This window comes from Carassius gibelio, chromosome A5, assembly GCF_023724105.1.
Source record: "Carassius gibelio isolate Cgi1373 ecotype wild population from Czech Republic chromosome A5, carGib1.2-hapl.c, whole genome shotgun sequence".
Classification (NCBI taxonomy): Eukaryota; Metazoa; Chordata; class Actinopteri; order Cypriniformes; family Cyprinidae; genus Carassius; species Carassius gibelio.
The window spans coordinates 17,314,888-17,342,638 of record NC_068375.1 but is presented as its reverse complement, the minus strand read 5'-3'; the positions used below and the strand labels follow the sequence as shown (position 1 = coordinate 17,342,638).

Genomic DNA, 27,751 nt, shown 5'->3' with positions numbered 1-27,751 from the left:
GAAATTATAGCATGATGAACTGCTTTTAGTCCATCATTCTAAAGCTGTCATTCTTCACAGACTAGAAAGTTAATTAGCTGTAATAATATTATATTTAGACAAGCAGTTGGACGATTATAAAACAAATTGTCTGCATTATCTAGTTGTCAGGTAGGCCTACCAGATGACCCACTCCTGTCAGAGCATGCCATGTGGTAGCTAAGAGATGAAACTAAACAAACACAGACTACGGGAAACAGTTCACAAGTAAGTAAGATTTCCTCTTTACTTTGCATTTATATTTAGGCATATATAGTCCACATTTGATCTGCACTAAAGGGTTTCTTTCTTTCTTTTGTCATTGTGGCTATGTTATGACGGATGCCTATTAAATCTGTAAATGCTCAGTCAAAAGGATTCACCTCTGTTAAATGAATACTTTATTTATGTGCTCATCAGGGTGAAACTGTACTCAGCAGCAGATAATCAATAGTTGATGTAGTTTGCTGGAGTCCTTGAGTTATGCTCGCTACAGTTAATGCAGTGTAAGAGAAAACCGTGCTGTCTTCTAGCTTCCAAAGGCTCTTTACTGCAGTCCATTTTACAAAGAAAAGCATTCTCATCAGACTCTGTTTACTAATTCCACTATACATTTTATGATTAAATTACATCAAATAAGTTCACATCACACTGTAATGAGATGTCAAAGGCTGCGATGGAGAGAGCTTTTTAAGAATACGTTTCTGGAAACCAGCTTACTTTACGTTAACAATTGGGGTCTTGAGTGTTAATGTTTATATGCCTAAAAAAATTTAGTTCTATTACATTTTGAATTAAAAGTTTATAGGACATATGGAGAGCCACGTGACCAATCAAGAACGCACTCGAAGCATTCTACTGGAACAAGCCATGAAGATCAGGGACGATGTGATGACTGCAACTCAGGGTTCAGTCCGGATGGAGTCTTCTGCTAGAAAACTACTGGAAAACCACATTCAGATCATAACTCACATTGTCAAACAGCTCAGCAAAGACATCCAGGTGCAAAAGTAACATTAACGATGACATATATTATATCATATCATATTATATAACATTATATTATATGTACAATATATTATATCATATTATATAACATATTATATGTACAAATTTAATGTATATTTTCTTTCCTTGTTAATTTAATATCATAAAATAAATTAATTCTAATTAACTGATGGAGTGACAGCAAATTTGATATCTTTCTCACATTTTCAAACTCTCGAAAAAATTTATTATTTTGGAAAGTCGTAGAAACATTATCGTGCGTTAATTTTCATAATTTTCATTATCGTTGGCAAGTGCAAACAAATATTTGTTGAAGTTTCTATTTAGCACTATAGAAGTTTACCCAAATATGATGTCCACTTCTGAGAACCCTGGAAATGTAAAACGGGTTAATTGTTTTTTTCTTCTCTCAGAAAGATTTGAACTAATTACACGGATGGGCAGTTGATCAATTAGACTTATGATCAAAGCATATCAAAGTTTTACATTTAATTTTTAATTTTACTCCTGCATTGTAATGGCAAATTACTGAAGTCTGTTAAACTGATTGCAGAGAGTGACTGCTGATGTGAGCACATCGCTGTTATATGACAGAACAATTTTCTGTCTCTCCAGGTGCTGGAAGCCCAGATTATTGAGAGAGACAACCTTGCTGCAGGGACAACTTTTGCAGTCAAGAGCTTGGATCGCAAGAACATGACGGGTATTGGGGATCTCAGAGGCAGAGTGGCAAGGTCAAAATTAACACCAAGATTTTATTTAGAGGTCCAGATAATTATTTGTATTTCTTCATTAATTTATATAATTTTATAAAATTTTATTTTACCAAGATGAATAAAGCAATAAATATGAATTTCATAATTTCTGCTTTTGCTTACCTTTTTTTCCATTTCATTTTCCCTAAGGTCCACTTGTAATGTTAACTATGTTATTGGAGCACTTTATCTTGAAAATCAACTAAACCATATAATTGCCAGTGCTGGACCTTCTCACTCCAGTATCTGTCTGAATTTCTTTTTGCCTTAGATGTGATGCTAGCATTGCAAAATTGTCATCAGATGTTAGTGCTGGATGGCGGGACATCCTGAAACTCCAGCAGGAAGTGAGCGAGATACACTCTGGGCTGGAGCTGAAGCTGAAAGACATGGAGCTCAAGGTGAGACATTAATGACCAAGCCATTGAAGAGCATAGCTAAAATATATTCACGCAAAGGCATACATTTTACTGTTAACACTGTTCAAAAACACTGAACTGTATTACAGCAGAGACACTTATTACACAGTATGCTGCCTGTCATTTTCATGAATGGTTTTACTTTTGCAAACAATGTCATACTGTAGTATCTAGATGCTTGTCAAAGAAATAGTATTACCATGGTGTGTGTGTGTGTGTGTGTGTGTGTGTGTGTGTGTGTGTGTGTATATATATATATATATATATATATATATATATATATATATATATATATATATATAATACCATGGTTCTTTCTGGCATTGGCATGTCTGCATTTGTTTTCCTTTACTTAGGCATACACAAATAAATATTGTGACCAAGTCAGTATGTGCATTTGATATGAAATTGCATCAGCCTTGGCCTTTCTTCCACTGGGGAAACTGCAGCACTATCATCCACATAAACTGGAGTCCCTGCATGGTGGCTGTATGGGGAGTAACAGTAAATTACAGTGATTGCGGTGCATTGGCTCTGGGGAGTGGGCATCACACACCATTATGGTAATTGAAAATGAAAGGGGACGAGGACAGCCGGAACTTGAGTGTGTCAAATACACATGGGAACACTAGTTTGCCATGCACACTGATGTCAAAACATGCAAAATACATGTTAATTTTACATTTTATGTAATATGTTTTTTTTTGTTTGTTTGTTTTAATGATAACTGGTTTAGGAATGCTGCATTTGGGGATAACCTTTCCAAGGCTATTTAACCAGCTTGATTTGATACAGTTTGGAGCTAGAAGGACAATGAAAACTATGTGAAGTGAGTGTGATGTCAGTTGTGTTTTATATTGTCTTGTTATCTGCCAGCTGTCTCAGGATGTTGGAAAACTAGAGGCATCACTGTCAGAGAAGTTCATTTCTCAGAGGAACACCACTGGAGATTTACAGAAGGACATAAAACGACTGGATTTGAAGTAAGAGCAATTAAAGCCTCTTCTCAGTAGTCATTGTTATGATTGCTTTATATGTACACTCTTATAAATAAAGTAGGCCTACAAAAGCTGCTACTGGGGCAGTACCATTTCAAAAGGTACACATTTGTCAGTAATTCCAAACACCATTCACAATGAATATGTAATACACATTTTATTCTACTGTATTGACATTAAAAATACAACAGTTTTAGTAAAACAAATATGATATATATATATATATATATATAGAGAGAGAGAGAGAGATATTTGTACTAGTGCAAATTCTGAATATTAGATAAATATATATTTAGAATATAAGTTTTACAGAAAATATTACATAGAATATATTTCTTGACTAAAACATATGCTGGAGTATTTTGAAATAAACACTGATTACATTTGTGACTTCAAAAATGTTATTAGGGTTCACTTGTTTTTGTATTTTGGCACAGCATTTTTCTTGTATTTAGCAATAAAAGATGATAAAAAAGAGAAGAAAAAAGAAGAGAAAAAGAAAAGGCCAAACACCATTGATTCTTGCATGTCTCATAACCAAATGTGACAGGCCAAGTTGGAATATAATGGAGTGTGAATTCAATTTTTAATTTATTTATGGCAGACATGTTTTCAAAGTGGTTTGGGCTGCAAGACTGCTAATATTTAGTCAGACCAGTTGCAGAAATCTATTCTAGGCCCCTTGTTTTTTCTAATACAATTTCAACTGTGAAGGGCACTAGTGAATGGACTCGACAGCCCTGGCATCACTTATTGCAATGCTTTCCCACCGGCCAGTTCTATCGAATCTGCTGTCAGGAGGATTTGTTGTATTTAGACTGATGTAAATAAAAAACTTGAGAAGCGCCTGGTGTTTTGGCACTAAATGGATCCCAGGGGAACCAGTGACTCCAAATAGTGCAACTGACAGTCTATGTGCTGCAACATGGCATGTGCAAGGTGAGCTCTCCATCTATGCGACAATATTATCTCCTGACTGCACTGTGGAGCACAGATGGCAGCTTCAGCACGCTGAAATGGAGCCTTGCCTGTGATCACAGTGGAAGGCTTATTTTCATGATGTGACAGAATCAAAGCAATTGGCTGGCTACGCTTGGGCTGTTATGTAATAATGGTGAGTCAAGATAGCTTACTGTGGGTCATGAAGAGAAGCATATGGGCCAAAGAAAAATAAACACATTGAGAAAGAAGCTGGGAACTATAGCATGAGCCCAATGATGTCAAATAGACACAGTTTAACCTTTATAAAAAGGTAAATTTCTACCTAAAGGTCAGGGCTAGTTTACACACTTTTTACTTTAATTAATATTCCTCAGTGTTGAGTTATTTTTGAAAGCCAGTTTATGTATAAGCTAAGCACATACCATTAGTCTTGACCACAATAAAAAAAAAAAAACCCTTTGAACATTTCCGCGAAACACTGAAGAAGCAACATAATGTATCATACTATTGGTTGGTTTTGTTTTGTTTTGTAGAATTTAAATTACCAAAAGACGCCTTGACCTGATCTGACAGTAAACAAAGGATGTTGGAATTATAGCTTTACCATAACCGAACCAAGAGTGTATTAAAACATTATGTCACAATATCTTAATTAATGCAGGATTAATGCAAGTGTAGTATTAAATGCGGCATGCATGTGTGTATATTTATGCAGGATCTCTAGTGGTCTGAGGGAGGTGGAGGAGCAGACAGTGAGACTGAGGAAGTGGGCAGACGAGCAGATGAAAACCACAGTTCAATCACACACACAGAGCAGCCAGCAGCTGCACACACTGCTGCAGGAGAGAGCGGTAAATGTGTTAATGTGTCAATGCAGCATTCTGAGTAATTATAACAAGTGAGCTACACCATAGTGAAATTACACTGAGGTTTAACGTTTGTGGCCTCAAACTCAAATTACAAATAAAAGACCACACCTACTAATAAATTATGCATATAATTAAATAAATGAATAATATATACTTTTGTTTATACAGTATATAGTTAAGTCATTCAACTCTTGATGGCACAGACTGATATATCTTTTGCATTACATAATTTACATGACACAATAATAATTGGTCTCGCTCAACATTTAAATAGTCTGCTGTGAGCTGGATTTACAGAAACCCTCCTACTCCCCCAGCTCCACCTGTCTAGACATGCTAAGGTATTTATCTATGTCTATTCATGCAGCAGCATATCTTAAATGCTCATAGAAGCAGGTCTGTGCATCTGTCGGCAGTAGCAAGCAGTGTCTCCACCAGCAGTGTGTGTGGCAGATCTAGTCTGGCAATACCACATACATTTACATTGTCATATCCAATAACATATGTATATATTCTGTGCAAAATATGTACTTAGGTTGAAGTGGAAAGCATGTTAAAGGAGAACATGGCTCTTCTCTCTGGTCATGTGGAGAGGTTGGAGGCACAGTTGGAGAAGGTGCGATCATCTGACAGGACCAAGCGCTCAGAGGACAAACTCAACCGCAAGATCAACACTTTGGAGCAGTGCTTCAGAGAAGAACTAGAGCAGATGAGGAGGGAGTACCAGTCAGGCGAGTCTTACATGAGAATGACATAACCATTCATGCACAATAAACCCTTTAGAACATCTCAACTCAAACCTGTTAACTACCATTCAAAAATTTGTACCCCAAACATTTTAACTTAGTAAATATGAAAAGTTAAAGTATAACATTGAACTTTTTACTCAGTCATATTTGGTGCCTCTCTACACACACCTCTGGATTAGCAAATCACCTCAAGCCTAAATCCGACCAACGAACTAGCACTTTAGCGGTTATGATATAATTTCTTAACAACAGATTGGAAAGATTATGTTCTGGCTGCCTCACATGCAATACTAGCCAAAATAAGCGGCCCAATTTATCTCTCCTGAAGCTGTTTTTGCAGGCTGTTTGCTTGGAAAATTAATGTGTGAATAGAAAGCATGGCTCAAATTGGGACTGAAACATTCTTTTGGTATCATTTGAAGCTTAATGTACAGGCAAGCCCGCTGGGTATCTTCCACCCTAGCAGATTTGACATTTATTAGTTTATCTATATTTCCTACCAACTGCTCGATTTCTAAATGTTATGGACAGAATATGCCATTTTCCAGGCATCCAGTACAAAAGACCAATTCAACCTCAATATACACGTTAATTGTGACAGCTTCAGCTAAAGACATACTGTACATTACTTTCACTCTCAAATTCTCTTTGAGATAACCTGTGTCGGACTGAATGCGGGTGATGGATTATAGATGAGACTTCTAACATACACTTCTACCACAGAGTCAATGCTTCCACAGCTTTCTGAAGGTGATCTCCTCCATTATATTTGCTAGGGTTCCAGGCGGTTCATGATGCTATTGCGTCTTTGAGACATATCGGCGACACCAAAGCAAAGCTGGACAAAGGAGAGCTACAACGAGACATTAGACAGATCCAGAGAAACATGGTAGGACTGAAGGAGCCCTGACTGGATTATTCTTTCAGAAGACATATATACTGGAATATACAACCTGTGTGAGAACACAAAATATGATTCAGCAAAATATGTGCAGATGAATAATATAATCAAATAAGCTCTCAATTGTTTTCTACATAAAAAAAAAACCTTTGCGTAGAGTCATTTCCTTTAAATCTCTTTTTTCTAGAACAGACTTTAAAGTCAGATTCTGAGTGAACATCATAGTTGATGAAATTCAGTCAAGGTACAATTATGGCAAATCCAATATTAGAAGCACAATACTTGTGCATGCTCAATACTGAAAGATTGAGAAGATTAATTGTTCTGTTTGTCTGCATGTCACCAGGCCAATATTGATTGTAATGAATGTTGGAATAAACAAACAAGATTGTTTTGCTTTCATTTAATTTTCCAAGTCACCAATGCATACTTGCAAAGCATAAATACACCCAAAATAAACCACTATTGTTATTGTTATGTGCTTTAATATTTCAGAGACAGAGGCTTCCTGCAGTTGACCATAGGTCAGTTCTGCAGAGATGACTAAAGTCAGTTATTTGGAAATGACAGTAGGAAAAAACACAGGTCTGTTTGTTCTGCCAGTGCTTCTTGTAGGGCAAAGACAAATGTCAGATAAAATATTATTCATTTGAATTCTTGGATTTTCTGACCATAATAGGACCATCTGAAGAGCAGCTGCACTTTCAAATGCACCCAATAGTGATTTTAGATGCAAAGCAATGACTCTTTTGAGTTACATAATAGCAATAGCAGTAGATTGAATTGATTATAGCAGGCTGAGATTGCAGCCCAGCGGCAATCCTAAATATGGCAAAACAGTTGCAGTGGGGAAGCCACATAAAAATAATCATGAATCATTAACATAATTTTTCACGTGTCAGTGCCCATGTGAATGCAATACAACAAGCATAGGCTAATTCAGTTATACCAAGAACTGCTATTAAAAGGAGCCATTCATATAGATCAAATGTATTTTAAATTATCTCAGCAGAGATATCCATACATAATGAAATGTACTTGGTCATGTAAAGACTTTCAGATTTGTAAGCACATTGATCGGTGAGTAAACTGCTGAGTCTGTAGGAGATAAGGCAGAACAGCTGGAGCTGCTAGATGGTTACATGGTGAGGTGCAGATCTCCTGTGGGATGCGAGGACGCCGGTGGACTGTCTCAGTTGGATGGATAAAGGCGTCTGTGGAAATCCACCAGTCTGCTGTCTCCTTCTGCTGTCGCTTTCACCAACAGGGTCTACAAGTCCAAAACACAATGCCATTCTTAAAGGGATCATGACCTTTGGATTTTTAAAAAATATTTTAATGAGTAATTTGAGGTTCACGTCATATTCACTTCAACCGCCATATATAAGAAAATATATAGTTTTAAACCATTGTATAAAACGATCCATTTGTTCCTGATACTGAGGACCTTCTGAAGGCTCCACAGACACAAATATGTTTGTTTAAACCAAATGCTCTAGAGGCAGCCATTTGAAAATGTATTTGCCTCTATTATGTCATAAATGTATCCAAATGAGACTTTAACCTTTTTTTTTTATTCTGATGAAGACCGTTTCAGCGATGACCTTTTCAGAATGTATTAATGCTACAAATACCTGTTAAATAAATTTTAGCATATATATATATATATGTGTGTATGTGTGTATGTATGTATGTATGCATGCATGTATGTATATGTATATATATATATGTACATATATATATATATATGGCCAAAGGTAAACCATTCATACAATTACAACAATCTCTGAAGCAATTAGAAATAAGTACATTTATGAATTAATAATTGGAATTAATCCTAATACAGTAGGTGGCTGATGTTGCAGTTTCAGAATGCTTTATTATATTAGGATTGAATCTCATTAGGGGAAACACAGCCTGAGTTGCTAATTTGTTTTCAAGTAGCGCGAGTGGATGCAATTGCTCACATCTATCAGCTCCAGGTCATCTTTGGCGTGCAGGTGGCGCAGGAGGTACCAACGTGCCACTGACACTATTGTTTCAGAGTTCCCTGAGGCGGAAGAATAAACAATCTTCTCCAACAGGCGACGGGTTTCCCTGTAGAAGGACAAAACATGATCAATCAGATGCTGATCCAGTTTAACCTCTGATATCATGAATAAAGGTTATATATTTATATATTTCATATTTAAATAGATTAAATAAGAATGCAATGCCAAGATGAGGCAAAAAATGAAATATAAATATGTGGCACAGAACAGGTCTGGCTGGTCTGACATGATGACTGAATATCAGGGTGACAATAAATGTGATTTGAACACAAAACCCTACTAAAGCTATATGCAAAAAGAGAGTGGCACAAAAGCACCTTGTGCTTTGTGTAATGGTCATACCTGGCACCCATCTTTAAAGAGAACTGCAGTAAGGCTTGGAAGAGCAGAGCTACTGGTGAGCTGCCCATCTTTAAGACTTCAGCGCTGGCCTCCAAAACCAGATCCTTCCACTCAGGGACACAAACACCAGCCTGTTGTCAGAAGAACAATTAGATAGATTTACACAATATTTACTTCTATTGCAAAATGGTCTGTTTTGGTATATAAACTTTGTGCAATAGGATTAAGAAATTAAAACTGTTTGTTTTCAGTTAACTTAGTTTTCAGTTTACATCTAAAAAGTTTTAGATGTATTTTAGCTGGCTAAGTTCAGCATAATATATAACTTGAGTCTGGATACGCTTGAAGGCTGGCACGTTTTAATTAAAAGTAATGAAAGGCAAGCCACAAATTGTCTACTGGGCTAATTTAATTTAACAGGCAATTCTGCAGTCAGCTAAAATTAAGGCAACAAGCTGACAGAAGATGGAGGGGAGTTGGACAGACAAAAAGAAAAGGGAGGGAGGGAGAAAATGCAGAGAGAAAGGGAGAAAATGTGCAAGAAAGATGCCTGAAGCTGTTGTTAGAGGCTTAGCCCAAAATAATATAATGTTCATTAGCGGTCACACAGACAATATTTTAAAATGCAGGCAAAATATTTGAAAATGTTACAAGGAATACAGCAAGAAACCTCAAAGATGTACCCAAATGTGTTAGAAATTTAATAAAAATAATAACATAGAAATTATACAGAAAAAAATTATTCCTGTGCTTGTCAAGTTTTCCAGCTGCCAGTACTCCAGTTTTCTTATTATCAATGTTTAAACTGTTGTGCTGCTTTATATTTTTGTGGAAACTGTGATACACTTATTTTTTCATGATTCTTTAATCAACGTAAAGTTGACAGAATTTATTTGAAATAGAAATATTTTATAACTTGTCTTTATAAATGTCTTCACTGTCACTTTTGATTTACCATGTCCTTGTTAAATAACACTAAAAATTTATTTCAAAACCACATCTTACTGTCCCTGAACTTTAAATGGAATTCTATATAATTATTCTTAAAAGTTAAATGAACTAAACACATTAGTATGAGCCCAGAGTGAACTGATAACTTTATTTAGCTTTCCACTATTAGACTGTCAACAGCACCAATTGGACTCCTTTCTTTCATCATTTGCCCCATGATTGTCTGCTGTATCACAGTGCATGCTTGTTTGAAAGTCTTTTTATAGCTGTTCATCATCCATCCAAGTCAGTATTTTATGAAGACTGCAGGATTATCAGACAGTGATCTCCTGAGTTATTATGAGCTCTATTCTTTACTGAGAACCGTTCCTCTCTGTCTAACAGACGGTTAAGACAGGATTCAGACTGCAGCTGCCATATATTTGTGTTTGAAACCCCAATGCACATAAGCTAACGTAAAGACTTGGGATTTGCCTGGTTTGACAGCTGTCTATAGAGGTACTCCATCTACAAGAAGAACTTTTAGAAGAAACCACTGCCAAAAAAGGCATTGTTCATTTTCCTATTCTGCATTATTCTTCAATCATTAATATTCTGGCAAATTAGTTACTGCTTGAGACTGACAAAGTCTGAAGTCTAAGACCACCTGTAGACTTTGTATCTGACATGTAAATTTAACACACTGCTGTGTGTGTGCACTTTGGATGGGTTAAATGCAGAGCACGATTTCTGAGTAAGGGTCACTATACTTGGCTGTATGTCACGACATATGGTATGTATGTTTACTTTCTCATATATATATATATATATATATATATATATATATTAGTGACTAATGATTTTAGTCATTTGGGCCACACTGTATATTGTAAAAAGTGTCTGAGAAGATTGTGTCTGTTTCTCCCAGCATCCCTGTACAAGATTAATCTGGTACTCACCAAACATGGCATAAGTGCTAGCAGGGCTAGTCGGAGCAGGCTGCTCATCTTGCCGAAGTGGTCACCGAGCTGAGAGGCCAGCTGAAGACTCTGTCTATATGCCACAGAGGCCTGAGCCAGCAGACCCTGAGAGCGGTACACTTCTGCCAACCACTGAGAGACAGCAAGATCAAATTAACAACTCTCTAGTTCCCACATGTTCATACAGTATTTGCAGTATAAAAACATTTGTTTATTTCACTGAAAATTTCCTGTCAATTTAACCAGGGGAAACCAAAATGGCAACATTTAAAAATCAATATGAATAACATAGCAAGATTCACATTCACACTTTTACTATGAAATCAAACTGACACCGAGCTCTCTTCGTGTGAGATGCTGAGTGTACGTACATGCCAGGCGGACACAGATGTGTGGTTGGCCATGACCACAGCACTGAGCTGATCCAGCACCGCAGGAGGAACACAGTTACCAGCTTTAGACAACATGAGGCGCTCACACTGAACCTGCCTTAACATCAAGAACACCACAGGATGCTCTGGAGAAACACTCAGAACCTGAGAGAGGAAGAGGGAGTATACAAATGGTTAGGGACACAAAGTGAATAATAGTACATTTTATTTGTAATGCGCTTTTCAGTTAAAATCTGATGCACAATTGCATATTGACAGCATTTTGTTCACTTTCCTGACCAACAACCGAAGCTCGTTAGTCGATCATTAACCAGTAAGATTAGAATGTCATTTTTTTCAGCTTTATATGCCCAAATAGCAGCATAAACAAACAGACCATGAGGTTTCACACATCAAGCACATGCAGCATGTAGAATGGAGAAAAACTGAAATAATGTTTATTAAATTAATAAAATAAATAGGACTACTAATTATATATTTCACTTATAATAATTTGCAGATTAACAAAAGAAACATAGGCTATGCTCGTTTTGTGACACAATGCATTTTATTTGTTTTCTTTATTTTATTAAATCCAGGCAGGCGCCCCAAGCGCACACAACATACAAGTTCTAACGTTGATAATGCTTGACATTTCAGCCATTCATCATCAAACTAAAATGCAGTCAACCAAACATCAAAGTTGCACTGTTCAATTTAAAAGCTCCACTGTAAAATCAACAAACTATTTTCTTACACAAACAAACCCCAACAAACACATTTTTGTGCACATGGAGGTTTTACGTGGATAATGGAACACGAGTGAAGTACAAGTTCAAATTCAAATTCTTGTCGAATGAGAGAGTGCAATTTCAGTTTCACTTTAATTCAATTAATTTTAGCTTGCCGTTTGTATGCGGTTTATAATGAATCCCACTATAGCCTAATTTGGGTTTTATTTCATAGCGTAATGTCAGATTTTGTAACTGCTTATTTTTCATTCTTGTTCTGTTCTGAATACAGTTAAAGAATTTTTTGTGGAGTGAGGGAAATTAAATAGGCTATATAGTGTTTATAATGTTTGTAAAAGTTTTGTTACATTTACCAGCAATTAATATAGATGTAAATGAATGTAACTGTTCCAATTACGAAGTTATCGAGTGTTTTTTGGAGTAAGAAAATTTTTCTCTTTCGTGAGCTTACTTCCTCTAACTGTCGTAAACACTAGGGCAAGGCTTTTAAACCCGGGTGTTTTTAGAGGCATAAAAATCAAATGACGATTGTTTTCAGCCACCGCATTAATCAACGTATGATCATTCATACGATGGGTTTGGAAGCATACAAATGTTTCGTGAATCCTGTAGAAATTTTATTTGTTCACTCAGACCTGCTCTTGTTTCTACGTTAGATAGATAAATGAGGCCCACTATGTTACTTTGGGCATTAAAAATAAAGCTCGTCAAAAACAAAGGTGTCATTTTTGATTGCTGCCACAAATTTATGGAGCATAACTTCCCTGGTATGAGTTTCTTTCTTCTGTTGAGCACAAAAGAAGATACTCTGAAGTACGTTGGCAACAAAACAGCTGACGGTAGCCATTGACTTCCATAAGCCCCTTTCACACTACGATTCCAGAAAATACACAGGTAATGTGTCCTGGCAATTTTTTCCGTGTCCAACGTGCAGTGTGAAAGGGGCTATAGTATTTTCTTTTAGAAGTCAATGGCTGCTGTCAAGGTGTTTTTTTTTTTTGGGGGGGGGGGGGGGGTGAACTATCGCTTTAAAATATGCTATATAAATTTTGAGACTGGGTTTAGTTTAAACCCCAACTTAAAACACCAGAACCAGCTAATTAAGGTCTTCCAGGCAGGCATTTTGGGGTAAGCTGTAGCTGAACTATCCAGAACAATGACCCTATAGAAGCAAGATTGGACACTCCTACACTACAGATACACCTCAAAGGGGAACAGCTCTAGCATTTTGAGCAGACAGTTAGAAATGTTAGAAGGATGCTAGACAGATGGTCCCGTGTCAGTGCATGAAACAGGCACATGGTTCTGCACTGAAGCCCAAGAACAGGTCAACCTGTCTGTGTTTGCTTCTGTGCCCGATTCACACAAGAGAGAGATGCATCAATGGGGGACAGCGTGACAGAAAGAGATAGCATGTGTGTGTACGTGTACCTGAGAGCAGAGAGTCTCTGCCTGGTCATATTGGCTGCTCTGTTTGAGTCCAGTTACGGCCTGCTGCAGCACCCATCCCTCCAGGGCCTGAGCCAAGAGCCCATCCTCTGCCTGTAGGCTCTTCACTGAGAACAGATCGTAAACATAACGCACATAGTCTTAGAACTGTGCTCCCATCAGCATATATACACATACACTGACATGACCAGTCTCACTGACCTTTTTCAGACACCAGGGTCATGTGCGCCCTTTCCAGATCTTCTCTGCAAGGGGCGGAGCCTGTGAGTAAGCATGCTGTGTTCTCTGTGTGACAGGCGGCCATTAGCCCCGCCCACCCAGCAGGATCATCTGCATTTGTCATACAGAGAGAAAGACAAAGGACATATCAATATACCACACTGAATCCCTGCCATCCTACCTAGGCTGCAGATGAATTTTTCATCTGGTTGATAAACCTTTGTGTCTCCTCTCTCTTCTCAAACTTTTCACATAGACTTGGCTTCTCTCTAGATACACTCTCTGCATTACACTTGGCACTTACTCCTGCTGACACGTTTGATGCAAGGGTCTATCAAATGCCTATCCAAATGGATTACTTTCCTCGTTTTAGGGTTATAGAAGACTGTGTTCTGTCCAAAACTACATTAACAACCTTCTTGAACAAGAAGCCAAAGCTCATTACAACTCTGACATAAATTCTTATTTGCATATTTCAAGGTTCCCATACTTTGAAGTCAACATTATGTCATTAAATGCCAAGAGGACTGACTACTGTTGTCACGGTACCAAATTTTCAGTATTCGGTACCAATACAAGTGAAAATACACGGTTCTCTGTATTAAAGCAAAACACAAACACATGCTAATAATTTTTTCTTACTATACTTTCATTTAATCCAAACTGTGTACATATTTCATTTCAAAAGGCTTTTGAATTTTAAAGCCAAGAATAACAACTAAGTTAGATAAAAAAAAATAAAAAATAAAAAAAAGGCCCAGAACTGCTTTTCTGACTGATATGACACAATGTTAACCATTTGTACATTCTCTAACATGCATATTTTAGATTCACAATTCATTTAAAAGCCTCTAGTGTGTAAAAATAGTAAATATCAACATGTCCATTTTTTTTGTTTTGTTTTTTTACTAAAAGTTATAGGATATAGTTATAGAAACTTCATTCTAATGCTCATTATATAAGTGTTAACCTCGCTTATGCTAATGATTAATTACTCTTATAACAGCGTTAATTCCAATCCGACATTCAAATTAAAATATATAATAATATTTATAACAGAAGTTACTTTTTCCACAGCCTTGCACTCTATTTGTGGCGGCAAATTCATTCTCTGCCAGGAGACACTTGTAGAGCAGGAAAGATATAGGTTTTTCCGGTAACGGTTGTAATCAAATAAGTGCTGATTGGGCAGTTTTGAATTTGATTGTGTGGGTAAAAAAAGGCTTGGGTGGGTGAAATTTGGGCTCAGTGTGGCGGTTTTCAAACATAAAATTTGTACAGGCTAATTGGCTAACAAACAAGCCCAAGTGTGTATATACCATATTTTCCAGACTATTAGTCACACTTCTTTTCATAGTTTGGCTGGTCCTGGAACTTATAGTCAGGTGCGACTTATTTATCAAAATTAATTTAACATGAACCAAGAGAAAACATTAAGGTCTCTAGCCGCGAGAGGGCACTCTATGCTGCTCAGTGCTTTTGTAGTCTACACTGAAGACATAGACCGCCCTCTCGCGGCTGTAGACTGTAATGCTTTCTCTTGGTTCTAAATAAATGCGACTTATATTTGTTTTTTTCCTCGTCATGACGTATTTTTGGACTGATGCGAATTATACTTAGGTGTGACTTATAGTCCGAAAAATATGGTACTGAATCCAAAGAGTCATCACAACATTATAAACTGCAGTGTAGAGGCGCTGATGCTGATGTTCGGATGGCAATTAGTATTGATGTTAATTTTTATTACATTTTTATTTTTGATGGATTTATCAATGAATGACAACACAGTTTTGACTGTCATATGTGTGCAAAAACAAATGTGAAATCCGTAATTACGTTGCTTTTTCCTATCACTCATATTGGGCACATTTATGCATTTAAATTCTGACTGTTGACATCGAAAATGATGCATGTGTTTTTTCGAGGGTATCAGTACATTACTTGATTGACATTTTGACAGTGACTGCTTGCATATTTTAATCATTTTTGGTAATTGTCTTTAATGTATTTGCCATCACTTGATCCATGGCAAATTTATCTAACGTTATAATAGAATATTTTGTCATTATTATTTTTTTAAGGAGTTATGAATATTTGAAAAATGTACTGGGTCTTTTGACAGTGCTAGGACTGACTTTCCTAGAAAGAGATTTTGGTTGGTAACCCTTCCCTTGAAGGGTATAGTCTTGGTCTGGTAGTCTGCTATTAGTCTGGATTAGGAAATTATAGGATCTGGGTCTTGGAAAGTCTGTCTTTGAATCTTGAAATCTTTCTGTTAATGACTTGTTATTTAGCAGACAACCTAAGAACTGATCCAGCATGTTTGACTGTAACTCAGTTTACCTGGACACAGCAGTACAGCTCTCTGGATTGTTTTCAGAGCATTGCGTCTTCTGTCCTCACCAGAGTGCCGGCCTGAGGCCAGTTGATTCACTCCACTGTACAGCAACGCCCTCTACAGATGAAAAGAGTTGAACTCTTTAATGGACACTAATCTTGACACAAGATTTCATCCACAAATTTTTAATTACCTTTCCAAGCGTCAAGCTGGCATGACATGCCACACTGCCGGCCACAGCCCCTCCCTGATGAAAATAAGAACACTTATAATCAATACTTTTATAACAGGTGAACTATTCCTTTAAGATTATGAGTTCTCCTAAAATGTGTGTGAATATGTGTGAATAGAATACTCACATCGGCTTTGTTGGGGCAGTACTGTGGGACCAGTCTGGAGAGAAGAGCCCAGAGAGATGGATTTCCTGGGTTCCTACAACATAGCAGATGTCAAATGCATTCGTTATTCTTAAATAACAGCTCAAAAAAGCAAAAGAAGAATTCTTCCAATTCTGGTGTGTTCTGGTGTCCTCATTTAACATTTAGGTTAATTAACCATATGCAATGATTCATACCTGAGGTTAATTAGATAAGAGTTTTCTTCCCTTCTTAATAGCATTTGAGTGTTTTCACATCTTTGTACATAATTAAAGGAGGTTAAAGGAGGACATTGAAAAGTCACCTGCTATTGGAAAAATAAAGAAGAGCATTTGTTTTAATCAAAGTCCTCAATATCCCACTCAACAAGACATTAACGAGGTTAGACGAATATTCAGAAAGTGCCTGGGCTTCACCTGATAAGCAACAACTGATTGATCTCAATGTGGCTCCAAGCAGATTTTCCTTCAACAACTAACCAATTTATAATATAGAATAAAATAACATAAAATAAAATCAAGTAATATAATATAATACAATACATGCTGGTGTCAGTAATATTTTTTTATGTTTTTGAAAGAAGTATGTTATGCTCTCTAAGGCTTTGTTTATTTGGTCAAAAAGACAACAAAAAATGTAATATTATGAAATATTATTGCAATTTAAAAATAAAACTTTACTTTTTGCATATTTATATTTTTGCATTTTAAAATATTATTTATTCCTGTGATGGCAAAGCTGAATTTTTTAGCAGTCATTACTCTTCAGAAATAATTTTAATATGCTTATTTGCTGCTCAGAAACATTTCTTATTATTGTCAATGTTGAAAACAGTTGTGTTGCTTAAATTTTTTGTAAACCATGTTAAAATTTTCAGGATTCTTTACTGAACAGGAAGTTCACTTCTGAACAATTTAATGTGTTCTTTGCGGATTAAAAGTATTAATTTAATAATATAAAGATAATATAATTCCCTTATGTTTAGGAGGGAATCATGCTGAAAGATTCTATGCAACAAAATTCATCAGAACATCAATGGTAATATGAATAGTACTTAATATAATATGTACTTTTATTTGTCTTAAATTACCAAAATATTATATAAAAGCTAGGTGAAGGAAGATGTTTGGACACTGACAAATGTATTCACTTTTTTTTTTAGAACAAAATCCCAGATTAACACAGAAGCAAAAGTGATAGATTCTTGTTGCTTTATCACACTGTATCTCTAAATATTATACAGTACCTGTGTATAGCCCTAGCAGCCTCCCTGTGTACGCCGCTAAAGTTGCCCTGCAGGGCCAGCAGGGTGCAAGTGAGAAGACAGCGCTCCTCCACAGCGCCTCCTATAGGTTCCCCCAGTTTTAGCAGCTCGGTAAGCGTAGCACTTGCCAGGGTAACATCACCATGAACCAAACCCAGAGCACACAGACACTGCAGACTCTCTGGTACTGGCTCTTTCAGCATGGAACTACACACACAAACATAAACAAGAGGAGAAAGGTTTTGCTGTTGACGGCTGAAGCAGAAAATGTGTTGCTCTGAGACAGTGGAGTAGTTAGTTTACCACTTGAAGAGAAGCGTTTTGGCATGATCCATGCTGCCCAGCCTGTGCTGTATCAAGGCAAGTGCAGTGAGAATACAGGCTTTTTCCTTCTCGCTAGAGGCAACTACAAGGGCTTTCTCATAGGCTGGAAATGGACACAAGCACTATTAGCAACAGAATCACAAGCGTGAGTATTATCAGATGGAATTGTGTGTACTATTTGAAATGGTACCGATCAACGATCACAAAATTGCAATGGCTGCTCACCCTGAACGCTCTCTGGCAGGCGACCGATTCTGAAACAAGCGAGTGCAAGCCCGATGAGATCATGGAGCTCCTCTAGTGGTGTGGAGGAATAAATACGCACTGCTTCTTCCCACTGTCCATCATCACTGACAGTGACATAAGAAAAATAAATAAACATTAGTTCGCACTGATAACTTTAATTATATTGCTATGGATGAAATGACTGTCAGCATATTTGTACGAAGTGAGTTTTACCTGAGGGCACGTCCATAACCCCTCAGAGCAAAGCTGAGCTTGTCTTTGTGAGGGGACAACTGAAGCAACTCGACAGCTCTTTGGAGAACAGAATATATCCAAAAACGATTTAACACCAGTGTGGTCCAGATCACTGTCAGAAAATTGTCCATCTAGCCGTACAGAATTTCCAAATGTATAAATAGCTAGAGGTAGCAAACCTGCGATATGCCTCGGTGGCCTGTTTCTTCAGCTGCAGGTGTGTGTTCAGGTATCCGAGCATGATGAAGGCGTCTGGGTCTGTCTGAATCCTCTCTGGTGTGAAACAGAGAGAGTACACTGAGCTCCATTACCTCACTTCATCTTTATATAATTTATCATTGTCACATGGATCATTTCCTTTATATTTGGGGAAAAACACATCTTTTAATTGTGTCTAGCCATTCCACCTGCATTTCTGGTGAAATCATTCAATACCACAGGGGTCTTTAACTGGTTTCCTATAAAACATGCATATAGTGCCCCATTCATGCATTGACATACTTTATGATGCATTTAATGTGGGTGAGAGAAAGAATATTTTTCAAATTTTAGCTTTGGTTAAAGATATTACTGTATTTTTGATCCTTTTTTTTTATATATAAAAAAATGGAGATCACACAATAAAGACCCATAGTAACCCTTGCAATATTGTAAAACAGTATGCAGTGTTTGTGTTCTCATACCAGTGTACTTGCTCAGAGCCACCTGGGCTGCAGAGATGGCGTTCATCTGGACTATGTTGTAGAGGTAGAGCTCCGAATCCCTGTTGCTCTTGTCCAGCAGTGTGGAGCAAACACAGTATGCATAGCCCTTCACTCCCTCCGTCTAACATCAAAAAAATATGTTACTGCAAGCAGAACACTGAACAATAATCTGATCCTAAAGAAAAAAGCTTTAAACGTTTGGGTCAGTACTTTTTTTTTTTTTTTTAAGAAATTCATACTTTTATTCAGTAAGAATGCATTAAATAGATAAAAGGGACAGTAAACATTTATAATGTTATAAAAAATTATCTTTCAAATAATTGGTGCTCTTTTGAACTTTCTGTTCATCAAAGAATCCTAAAAAGGAAAGAGCACAACTGTTGTCAACAGTGATAATAATAAGAACCGCAAATCAGCATATTAGAATGATAGTCATAATATGATCAGTGAAGTGAAGTGACATTCAGCCAAGTATTGTGACCCATACTCAGAATTTGTGCTCTGCATTTAACCCATCCGAAATGCACACACACAGAGCAGTGAACACACACACACACACTGTGAGCACACACCCGGAGCAGTGGGCAGCCATTTATGCTGCGGCGCCTGGGGAGCAGTTGGGGTTCGATGCCTTGCTCAAGGGCACCTAAGTCGTGGTATTGAAGGTGGAGAGAGAACTGTACATGCACTCCCCCCACCCACAATTCCGTCCGGCCCGAGACTAGAACCCACAACCCTTCGATTGGGAGTCCAACCCTCTAACCATTAGGCCACGACTTCCCACAAATAGCAAATCAGCATATTATGACTGAATGACAATAAAGACTGGAGTAAAGGCTGCTGAAATTTCAGCTTAGCCATCACAAGAATAAATTACATTTTAAAATATATGCAAAAAGACAACAGTTCCTTGACATTTAAATAATATTCCACAACTTGAAACACTGTTTTTTTGTTTGTTTTTTTGCCGAACCAGTCCGAGGCTGTCCCAATTTGTGTGATTTGCACTGTCATAAGAAACTTCTTTCAAAGCCACAAACCTTACCAAACCCAAACTTTTGAACAATAATGTATATTGAGAAGTGATTAGACGTACATGTGTGCTCAGTTCTGTGGTGTGCCTGAAAAGATCCATGGTGTCAAAACTGCCCACTGTCTCAGCAATGATGGCCTGTATGATGAGAAAGAAGTAAGATGTTCAGTGTGTAGCAGCGAAATAAAGAAAGGCACTGGATGTTTTATGAACTGATCTAAAGTCTACCTGTCCGATCCAGCAGTTCACATAGAGAGGCTCTAGAGACTGAGCAATCTTGAAAGCTTCATGAGAGAGCTAAAAAAAAAAAATGATGTAGAAAAAGTTGAAGTACTGTACATGTGAAGTCAAGCTAATCACTTGACGAAATCACATTACCTCTAGATTTCCCTTCTTCAGATACAAAGCGCCAAGGTTGGTCCATGCAACCACATTCTGAAAAATAACCAGGAGATACATTACCAGCATCAAAACAAATGTAAAAATGTTTTGTTGTTTTTTTGCATTACTTACATTTGACTCAGCTTTTACGGATTTGATGAAGCAGTGTTGTGCAAGTGCAAAGTTTTCTATTCCTAAAATATAAGAGCGGAATATTATATCAACACAAGAATAGTCCGTCACAACACCGTTATGTAATCCACACCAATGTTATTATGCACATCATGTGTATAGTTGTATCTACCCTTTGCCATGGCGACCACCCCGAGGGTGTTCCAATATGTGTGATTTGCACTGTCAAGCATGATCGCCTTCTTCACACACTGTCAGAACAGAGCCAAACCAAAGTAGTCTGTTATAACACAACTTCACAAAAGCATTACAAATGAGTGTGATCCCAGATCAGGTCATGTACCTGCATGGCTTTCTCCAGCAGAGACTGTGCGTCGTGCTCAGGATACAGGCAGTTGAGTAGTCTGGATTGGTGGTAGTAGTTGAGGCCGAGGTCACACCACAGACTGGGGGCCTCCGGCATCAGTTTTAAAGCACGACCAAAGCACCTGGTAAAACATAGGTTCATTACTGAATATTACTGTTCTTATTAGTATTTATTCATTATTCATACTTTTATTTTTAATTATTAGTTATTTTATTTTTTCTCTGTTCTTAGTGGGAATACCCACAGTCGTCTTTTCACCCTTTAGTTTCTTTTTTTGTTTCACCTTTCTCCAAGAGTGAGGAGCTGTCTCTGGTCCAGTGTATGGCTCTGATCAGGTGGATCCATTCCACATAGAGCTCCAGGCACCAGCACTCTGGCTCGATTTGGGGACACCGTTCTGGAGGCGGTGCAGGCATCACCTAGTAACTTCCACAGACATGACAGGTCTGGCCTTTGCTTTACAGCTCTGTGAATGTTAAAATAAACCAACTGGGTCATACCCGTCAAACTCACCTCACATAGTCAGACACCACTTTACAAAATAAAACACAAATATTTCCTTTACCCAGTGCATTTCATGTTCACAATACACTTTACCTGAAGAGGTAATGGATGGCGTCCTGTATCAAATCTACAGCTCTTCCATCAAGATAGTCATCCAGTGCATTTCTAGCCAAGGCTAGCAAACATTCACCCAGACCTGAGCATCAAGACATAATAAAGATTCTTAATAAAGCACTATCAATTTGAATACTGAATGAACAGGTCATTAATCTGAGAGATTAAAGTATTACTGCATACAAACCTTTCAGTGCCGGCACGTAGTCCTCCTGCTCTAAGATCTGCCTGTACTCTGCAGCGGCCTCTTTAAACCGGCCCAGGATCTGTTTGATGGCGGCGGTCTGATAGAGACTGTAGATGGAAGTAGGCTGCAGTGTATGTGCTTTATCGAAGGCTTTCAGGGCAGCTGTGAAACTCCTGCGGTTCAGGTAAGCCTCACCTAAACATTCCCAGCACACCCAGTCCTGAGGATCAGCCCTCAACGCCGCCTGCAGACTTAAACCAAAGCAGAATCACGCGTAACTTTCAAAAGTATAAGTGTACAAAGTCCTTAAAAGAACAGAATAGAAACTTATAGAATAGAATAGAATAGATCTCACTGCATAAAGGGGAACCCATATACTTATATACCCATAACTCAGAAGACAGCAAAGTGAGCCTTGAAGGCTAAATTAATTGTGGAATTCTACGAAATGAAGTTTTCTTCTATTGTGATCTATAAAATGAAGGCTTTTTATGAAATACAATTAAACTAATTTAAATAAAGTGCAAACATGAATGAATTACAACTGATAACAATAATTAAAATTGTTTAGCAATTTTAAAAAAGTTTAGCAATGATATGCTCTCTCAATTCAAATTCAGGAGTTCATAAGCTATTTTCTTAATTTATTTCCAAAAGGCATAAAATACAGATTAATGGAAATGCAATGATATAGGCCTACTATTAATAACAAAACTGTAAAAAAAACCTTTTAAGACCTTGCATCATTATAACTGCCAACTTTAATGTTGCTGCATTAGATAAGATCTTTAAAATATCTGCTGAGCTCACCATCCATGGCCATTTAACCAAATCTTATTACCACTTATGCATTATAGCTGAAATCGATTCACTTACTCTGCAGTGGCCTGTTGATGCTGGCCAATCTTGAGGTGGTACAGACCTCTCCTCATCCAGGCCCATTTGGCAGAGCCTGGAGTGGCTCTCTCAGTTACGGACTGCAGAACAGTCAGAGCTGAGTCCTAAGTACAGAAAACACATTGCACAGTCAATAAACTCTATTATCAGGTCTTCTACAGCATCTACAACAAGACAAGTTCTTTGGAAGTTTGATTTTGAAACTAAGCAGAGGATACCCTCACTGCGACTGTCAAGGCTTTTCAACACTCACCATGTCCCCCTGCTCCATGCTGAGGTCTACAGTGGCCGCTCCAGCCTCGGCATCAGAGGAATCCAGCTCAAACGCTCTCTTATAGCAGCCTCTGGCTCTGCCCTGATCTTTTGCTACCTCTCTATAGTAATGACCCAGGAAACGAAACACTGAACCAAGACACGGGTCCAGCTTAGCAGCCTTTAAACAATAGAAAACCAATTATTTCTTATTTATATTCAAAGAGAAAATACTATGTAGTATAAAGAGCATAAGGTTTGCCTTGAGTAGATGTGTGTGGGCTTTGCTGCGGTCCCTTCGCATTTCCTCTCCCATGTTCCAGTACAGGCGCCCCAGAAGGAAGAACAACTCCCCATTATCTGGGCTTCCGGATAAAGCCTCCAGAAAGCTGTGAGACCGAGAGAAGACAAGAGGATCAGTGTTTGAAGTTTAAATCTATGTTATACTACACGTGTGTGTGTAGAAGGGGTCTCAAACCTCTCTTCAGCTTGTGTGTGCTGTTCTTTAGCAACATGTGCCAGTCCCTTCAGAGTGAGACCCTCCACGGATCCTGGGTGAGAGCTCAGCAGCTCCACTGAAACCTGTAACAATCAGTTCATTCAAACATGATCTTGTCTACTTAGCATTTTTTTTTTAACATTTGTTTTCTTAAAATCTATCATTTCACCTGAAATGCTTCCTCAGTTTGGCCCTTTTGCAAGTGAGCTCTTCCTTTCAACGCTAGAAGCACGGGGTCATTTTTGGCATCTGAAATCTATGTTATGTAAATCAAACAGATTATCAAACATATCTTTATATATATATATATATACATACATATATATATATATATATATATATATATATATATATATATATATATATATATATATATATATAAATTATTCCTTTTATTCAGCAAGGATGTATTAAATTGATCAAAGTGAATGCAAAGACATTCACAATTTTACAAAAGGATTTCTATTTCAAGTGAATGCTGCTCTTGTGAACTTGCTGTTTACCAAAGAATCCTGTTTCCACAAAAAATATTAAGCAGGACAAACATTTTCAACATTGAAAATAATAAGAAATGTTTATTTGGTTACAAATCAGCATATTAACTGATTTATCATTTAGAGAGTTTAAGTGACACTGAAAACAGGAGTAATGTTTGCCTTTACAGGAATACGTTCCATTTTAAAAGATATTAAAATATTAATTATTATTATTTCATAATAATATTATTTCACTGAATGTTCGATCAAATACTTGGTGAGCATAAGAGACTTCTTTCAGAAAGATCTGCTGTTAGACTGTCAGTCTTTGGTTTAAAATGATACCTGTGTAAGGATCTGCAGAGCTTCATCAGCATCCTGGTCTCTTCCTGTCCTCACCAGAGCCTCTAGTTTCAACTTCTGCAGCTTTTGAGTCCAATCATCAGAGTTCCCCACACTCGACTTCAGCCCTGAACACACAAAACAGAATATCTCCCAGAACAGCCCATTTCAGCTCTGCTAGTACAGCTGATTGAGTAGTTGTCATGTTGGCTGTGTTTTTTATCATCCAGTACCTTGGCTGGAAGCTGTGGCACTGTCAGAGTATTTGTGCATTTTTAGGTGAGCCAGAGCAAGATTATACCAGCCAATGATGGAGGAGCGCATACACTTCAGTCCTGCAGGAAAAACACAACAAGAGTTAAACATACTATTTGTAATTTAAATTTTATAGTTTAGGAAGTTGAATTAATGTTGAACAGCTAAACATGAGCATAAATCAGAGTTATTAAAACATTTACATTCATCAAAATGAATCAAGAAATGCATTAAATCCTTCAATTACAGAATATGACACGCTGCATTTCTTGCTTTATATACTCCAGTCTGAAACATTCTTATCAAGAAGCATGAGAGACTTTGCTAATCTTGATGCTCCATCCATATTGGAGCAACACACTAAACATCTGGAAATTCTCTACAGTATAAACTCACCCAAACTAATCTTTTTGATGGCATCCTCATATTTTCTTTCCTGGCAAGCTTTAATACCCAGACCAAAGTGAGCTTGCGAGTTGTTTGGATCCAGTTTTAAGAGACGGCTGAAACAGCGGACGGCTCTCTCACTGCAATCGCCTACAAGGATCTCAGAAATCAGATTTTTAGAAACAGGATTATTTCCAAACTTACATTAGTGCTCAAATGTTTGGAGGGGGTAGGTGTTTCTGAAATAAATCGCACAAAGACTGATTTCATTTAATCAAAAATACAGTAAAAACAGTAAAATTATGAAACATTATTCGAATAAAAAAAACAACAGTTTCCATTTTAATACATTTAGAAAATATATATTTTAATATATCCTTCCCGATCAAGATTTAATTATTCTAATATGCTGCTCACGTACTACTTCACGTAGTAACTCCAAACTTAGAGAAATGTAGATAAAAAAAAAACATATGATAAACAATGAATAGGTAAGAATAGGAGTAAAAAAACAACTTGCCTGTTCTGATGTAGTGCTCACTCATGGCCTCTAAAGGGTAGGAGAGATTCGGATAGAGGGACATCGTGGCATCACAAGCTTCCTTTAGCTTGAACTCCTCATGAGGAAGCTGCAGAATACACAATATGAATCCTTTGCTTTGGTCCATTCATTATGAATGTGAATATTACAATAATTGTGAGTGACATATACATAATGCCAACCTTAGAAAGACATTTAATGTAATCCAGTGAAAGGCTGCTGTGGGCATCACTGGGCACATCTACCATCACTTGAAAAGCTCTTTCAAATGCTAATACCAGCTGTCGAGCAAAGAACAACAGCGTAAGCTTTGCAAAAAAAATGGATGTGATGACACCAAATCGGGGCCATGCACAAAAAAAGCACTTCAATTTCTTTTCAAAAAGTAGGATTTGAGAAATAAAGCCGGTGAAGTTGACTGACGTGCTGTTGGGTCTCGTTGTCCTGATCCTCAACAGTGTCCTGCAGGAGTCTGACCATCTCCTTCCACAGCTCGTGCAGCTCCGAGCACTCCACCCCTTCCTCTGCCGCCCTCACCTCGATTAACCTCCTCCACACTCTGGCCACCTGTGGGTGAAGTAGCAGACATTCCACACATATGCAGATATAAAGCATGAAAAGTCCTTCTAACATTATTTAAAGATCACACCTGTAAATAGTTCTTCTCCGACTGATAGACTTCCACCAACTTCTTGCTCACTTCATAACATTTCGCTTTGTCTGAGCTGCAAACAGAGAAATAAAAATAGATAAAATCAAGCAATAGTATTCTTTTAATCTTAAAAGAATAAAAATATAAAAATATAAATAAATAAACTAATGACCCTTAAAGAAACTCTCAGATTACAAGTAAAAAGATGTGCTCCCATCTTACTTCTCATATCTCCGATAACCAAATATAAATGTTTTGGAGACAAATAAAAACTCATCCTAGTTTTGTTGGCATGATTATAATAATGAAAGCGCAAAGAATATCCCTGATTTAATATTTTTCTAATATTAAATTAAATTAGGCGACGACTCAAAAATGTAAGAAATTCAGGTAAACAAAAAAAAAGAACATAATGTGAAAATTATTAACACTTTCAAAAATGCAGAAGGTCAATAAAGGTGCAAAAGATTTAAAACTATTATAATTGATTATTATATTGGTTCCCCCCTCACCCTCCCCTATAAAATAATGTTAAGAGAAAAGAAGACCACTTTACTTACCTTTCATACAGTGTAATAAGTTTCTGGTAAATCTTTGGCAGCTCAGCTTTGAAATCTGCTTGGTCACTTTTTTCGTACAGATTTGATAAACCCTGTAAAAGAAATATACATCTAGTAAATATTCATTGCTGGCTCCAGCAGTGCTCAATATCATAAAAATAAAAATGAACAAATAGTTACCAAACGATGTCTCTAGATAAACACTCCATTTGGAATTTTCATTACAGTTTGTACACCATGACTGACCTGCCATGCAAGCAGCTGCTCTGGCTCCAGTTCAGTGGCCTTTCTGTAGGCGCTCTGAGCCTGATCCGGCTGCTGCAGCTCTGTGGCTGCCACTCCAATAAACACCCAGGCATTGTAGTTATTCTTCTCAAGTTTGAGAACAGCCTGGGTGCACAAATAGAGTTTAACTTGAGAGAGAGACATGTTTAACTTACCTACCCCTGCAAATACAGTCAATCAAGAGAAAAGTATGAGCTGGAAGTCTATCTACATGTCTACTGAGATAAAGGATGTTATGTGACGTGACTGTACGCTGAGTGACAGCTGGAAGTAAACACTTACCTTACAATGTTTCAAAGCTTCTTTATACTCTTTATTTTTTATGGCTTCTCTGGCACTTTTTAGCTCAGCTTTTACTTCTTTACTGGACATTTTCTTAAAAATAAAAAATAAGTCATAGACGTTAATAAAGCAGCAGCAGTAAAGGCTGTTTACAATTAGCCTGTGTATGTTATGCTGCCTGAAAACGTGCAGACATTGCAAACGTATTCTTTAAAGCGTACAAAAATAACTAAACGGTAATTTTAACAATTTTAAAGGCAAAAATTGTATAAGTATAATGTTAATGTAAGAGATGCACATACGGCAGAACTTCGTTGGTTCACATTCACCAAGACGCAAGAAGCGCATGCGTGGATGATTCTTAA

General features: G+C 37.3%; 2 protein-coding genes across 2 annotated transcripts; one reads left to right on the top strand and one right to left on the bottom strand.

The window, feature by feature from the left end:
- Positions 1 to 112: 112 nt before the first annotated feature.
- Positions 113 to 7,050, top strand: LOC127999002 (protein FAM81B-like). Its single transcript, XM_052592154.1, has 8 exons — positions 113 to 246; positions 820 to 1,020; positions 1,642 to 1,760; positions 2,053 to 2,182; positions 3,077 to 3,183; positions 4,856 to 4,991; positions 5,545 to 5,740; positions 6,535 to 7,050. The coding sequence occupies exons 2-8, from the start codon at positions 832 to 834 to the stop codon at positions 6,666 to 6,668; spliced, it is 1,011 nt and encodes a 336-aa protein (XP_052448114.1). The 5' UTR covers positions 113 to 246; positions 820 to 831; the 3' UTR covers positions 6,669 to 7,050.
- Positions 7,048 to 27,751, bottom strand: LOC127998904 (tetratricopeptide repeat protein 37). The gene is made up of 41 exons (XM_052592145.1): positions 27,689 to 27,751; positions 27,387 to 27,479; positions 27,066 to 27,209; positions 26,820 to 26,911; positions 26,257 to 26,332; positions 26,031 to 26,174; positions 25,790 to 25,888; positions 25,587 to 25,695; positions 25,076 to 25,216; positions 24,658 to 24,759; positions 24,428 to 24,552; positions 23,776 to 23,862; positions 23,586 to 23,689; positions 23,370 to 23,496; positions 23,109 to 23,288; positions 22,835 to 22,959; positions 21,959 to 22,209; positions 21,751 to 21,853; positions 21,437 to 21,619; positions 21,130 to 21,274; positions 20,959 to 21,037; positions 20,787 to 20,848; positions 20,652 to 20,708; positions 20,502 to 20,570; positions 20,337 to 20,411; positions 19,220 to 19,361; positions 18,716 to 18,809; positions 18,516 to 18,593; positions 18,282 to 18,406; positions 18,036 to 18,159; positions 17,715 to 17,939; positions 16,451 to 16,523; positions 16,285 to 16,338; positions 16,097 to 16,208; positions 13,736 to 13,864; positions 13,517 to 13,641; positions 11,334 to 11,498; positions 10,942 to 11,094; positions 9,053 to 9,183; positions 8,627 to 8,756; positions 7,048 to 7,929 (listed from the first exon to the last, which is right to left on the bottom strand). Exons 2-41 carry the CDS (start codon positions 27,474 to 27,476, stop codon positions 7,852 to 7,854), a joined length of 4,707 nt encoding a protein of 1,568 aa, XP_052448105.1. The 5' UTR covers positions 27,477 to 27,479; positions 27,689 to 27,751; the 3' UTR covers positions 7,048 to 7,851.

What these genes read in the sequence shown, in the direction of transcription:
- LOC127999002 (XM_052592154.1), top strand. Translation starts at nt 832, where the DNA reads ATGGAGAGCCACGTGACCAATCAAGAACGCACTCGAAGCATTCTACTG. An exon ending in CTCAGAGGCAGAGTGGCAAG is followed by an intron (nt 1,761 to 2,052) that starts GTCAAAATTAAC and finishes TTTTTGCCTTAG; the next exon opens with ATGTGATGCTAGCATTGCAA. An exon ending in ATAAAACGACTGGATTTGAA is followed by an intron (nt 3,184 to 4,855) that starts GTAAGAGCAATT and finishes ATATTTATGCAG; the next exon opens with GATCTCTAGTGGTCTGAGGG.
- LOC127998904 (XM_052592145.1), bottom strand. Translation starts at nt 27,476, where the DNA reads ATGTCCAGTAAAGAAGTAAAAGCTGAGCTAAAAAGTGCCAGAGAAGCC. An exon ending in GGCTCTGAGCAAGTACACTG is followed by an intron (nt 18,810 to 19,219) that starts GTATGAGAACAC and finishes GTTTCACACCAG; the next exon opens with AGAGGATTCAGACAGACCCA. An exon ending in ACTGCCCCAACAAAGCCGAT is followed by an intron (nt 16,339 to 16,450) that starts GTGAGTATTCTA and finishes TATTTTCATCAG; the next exon opens with GGAGGGGCTGTGGCCGGCAG.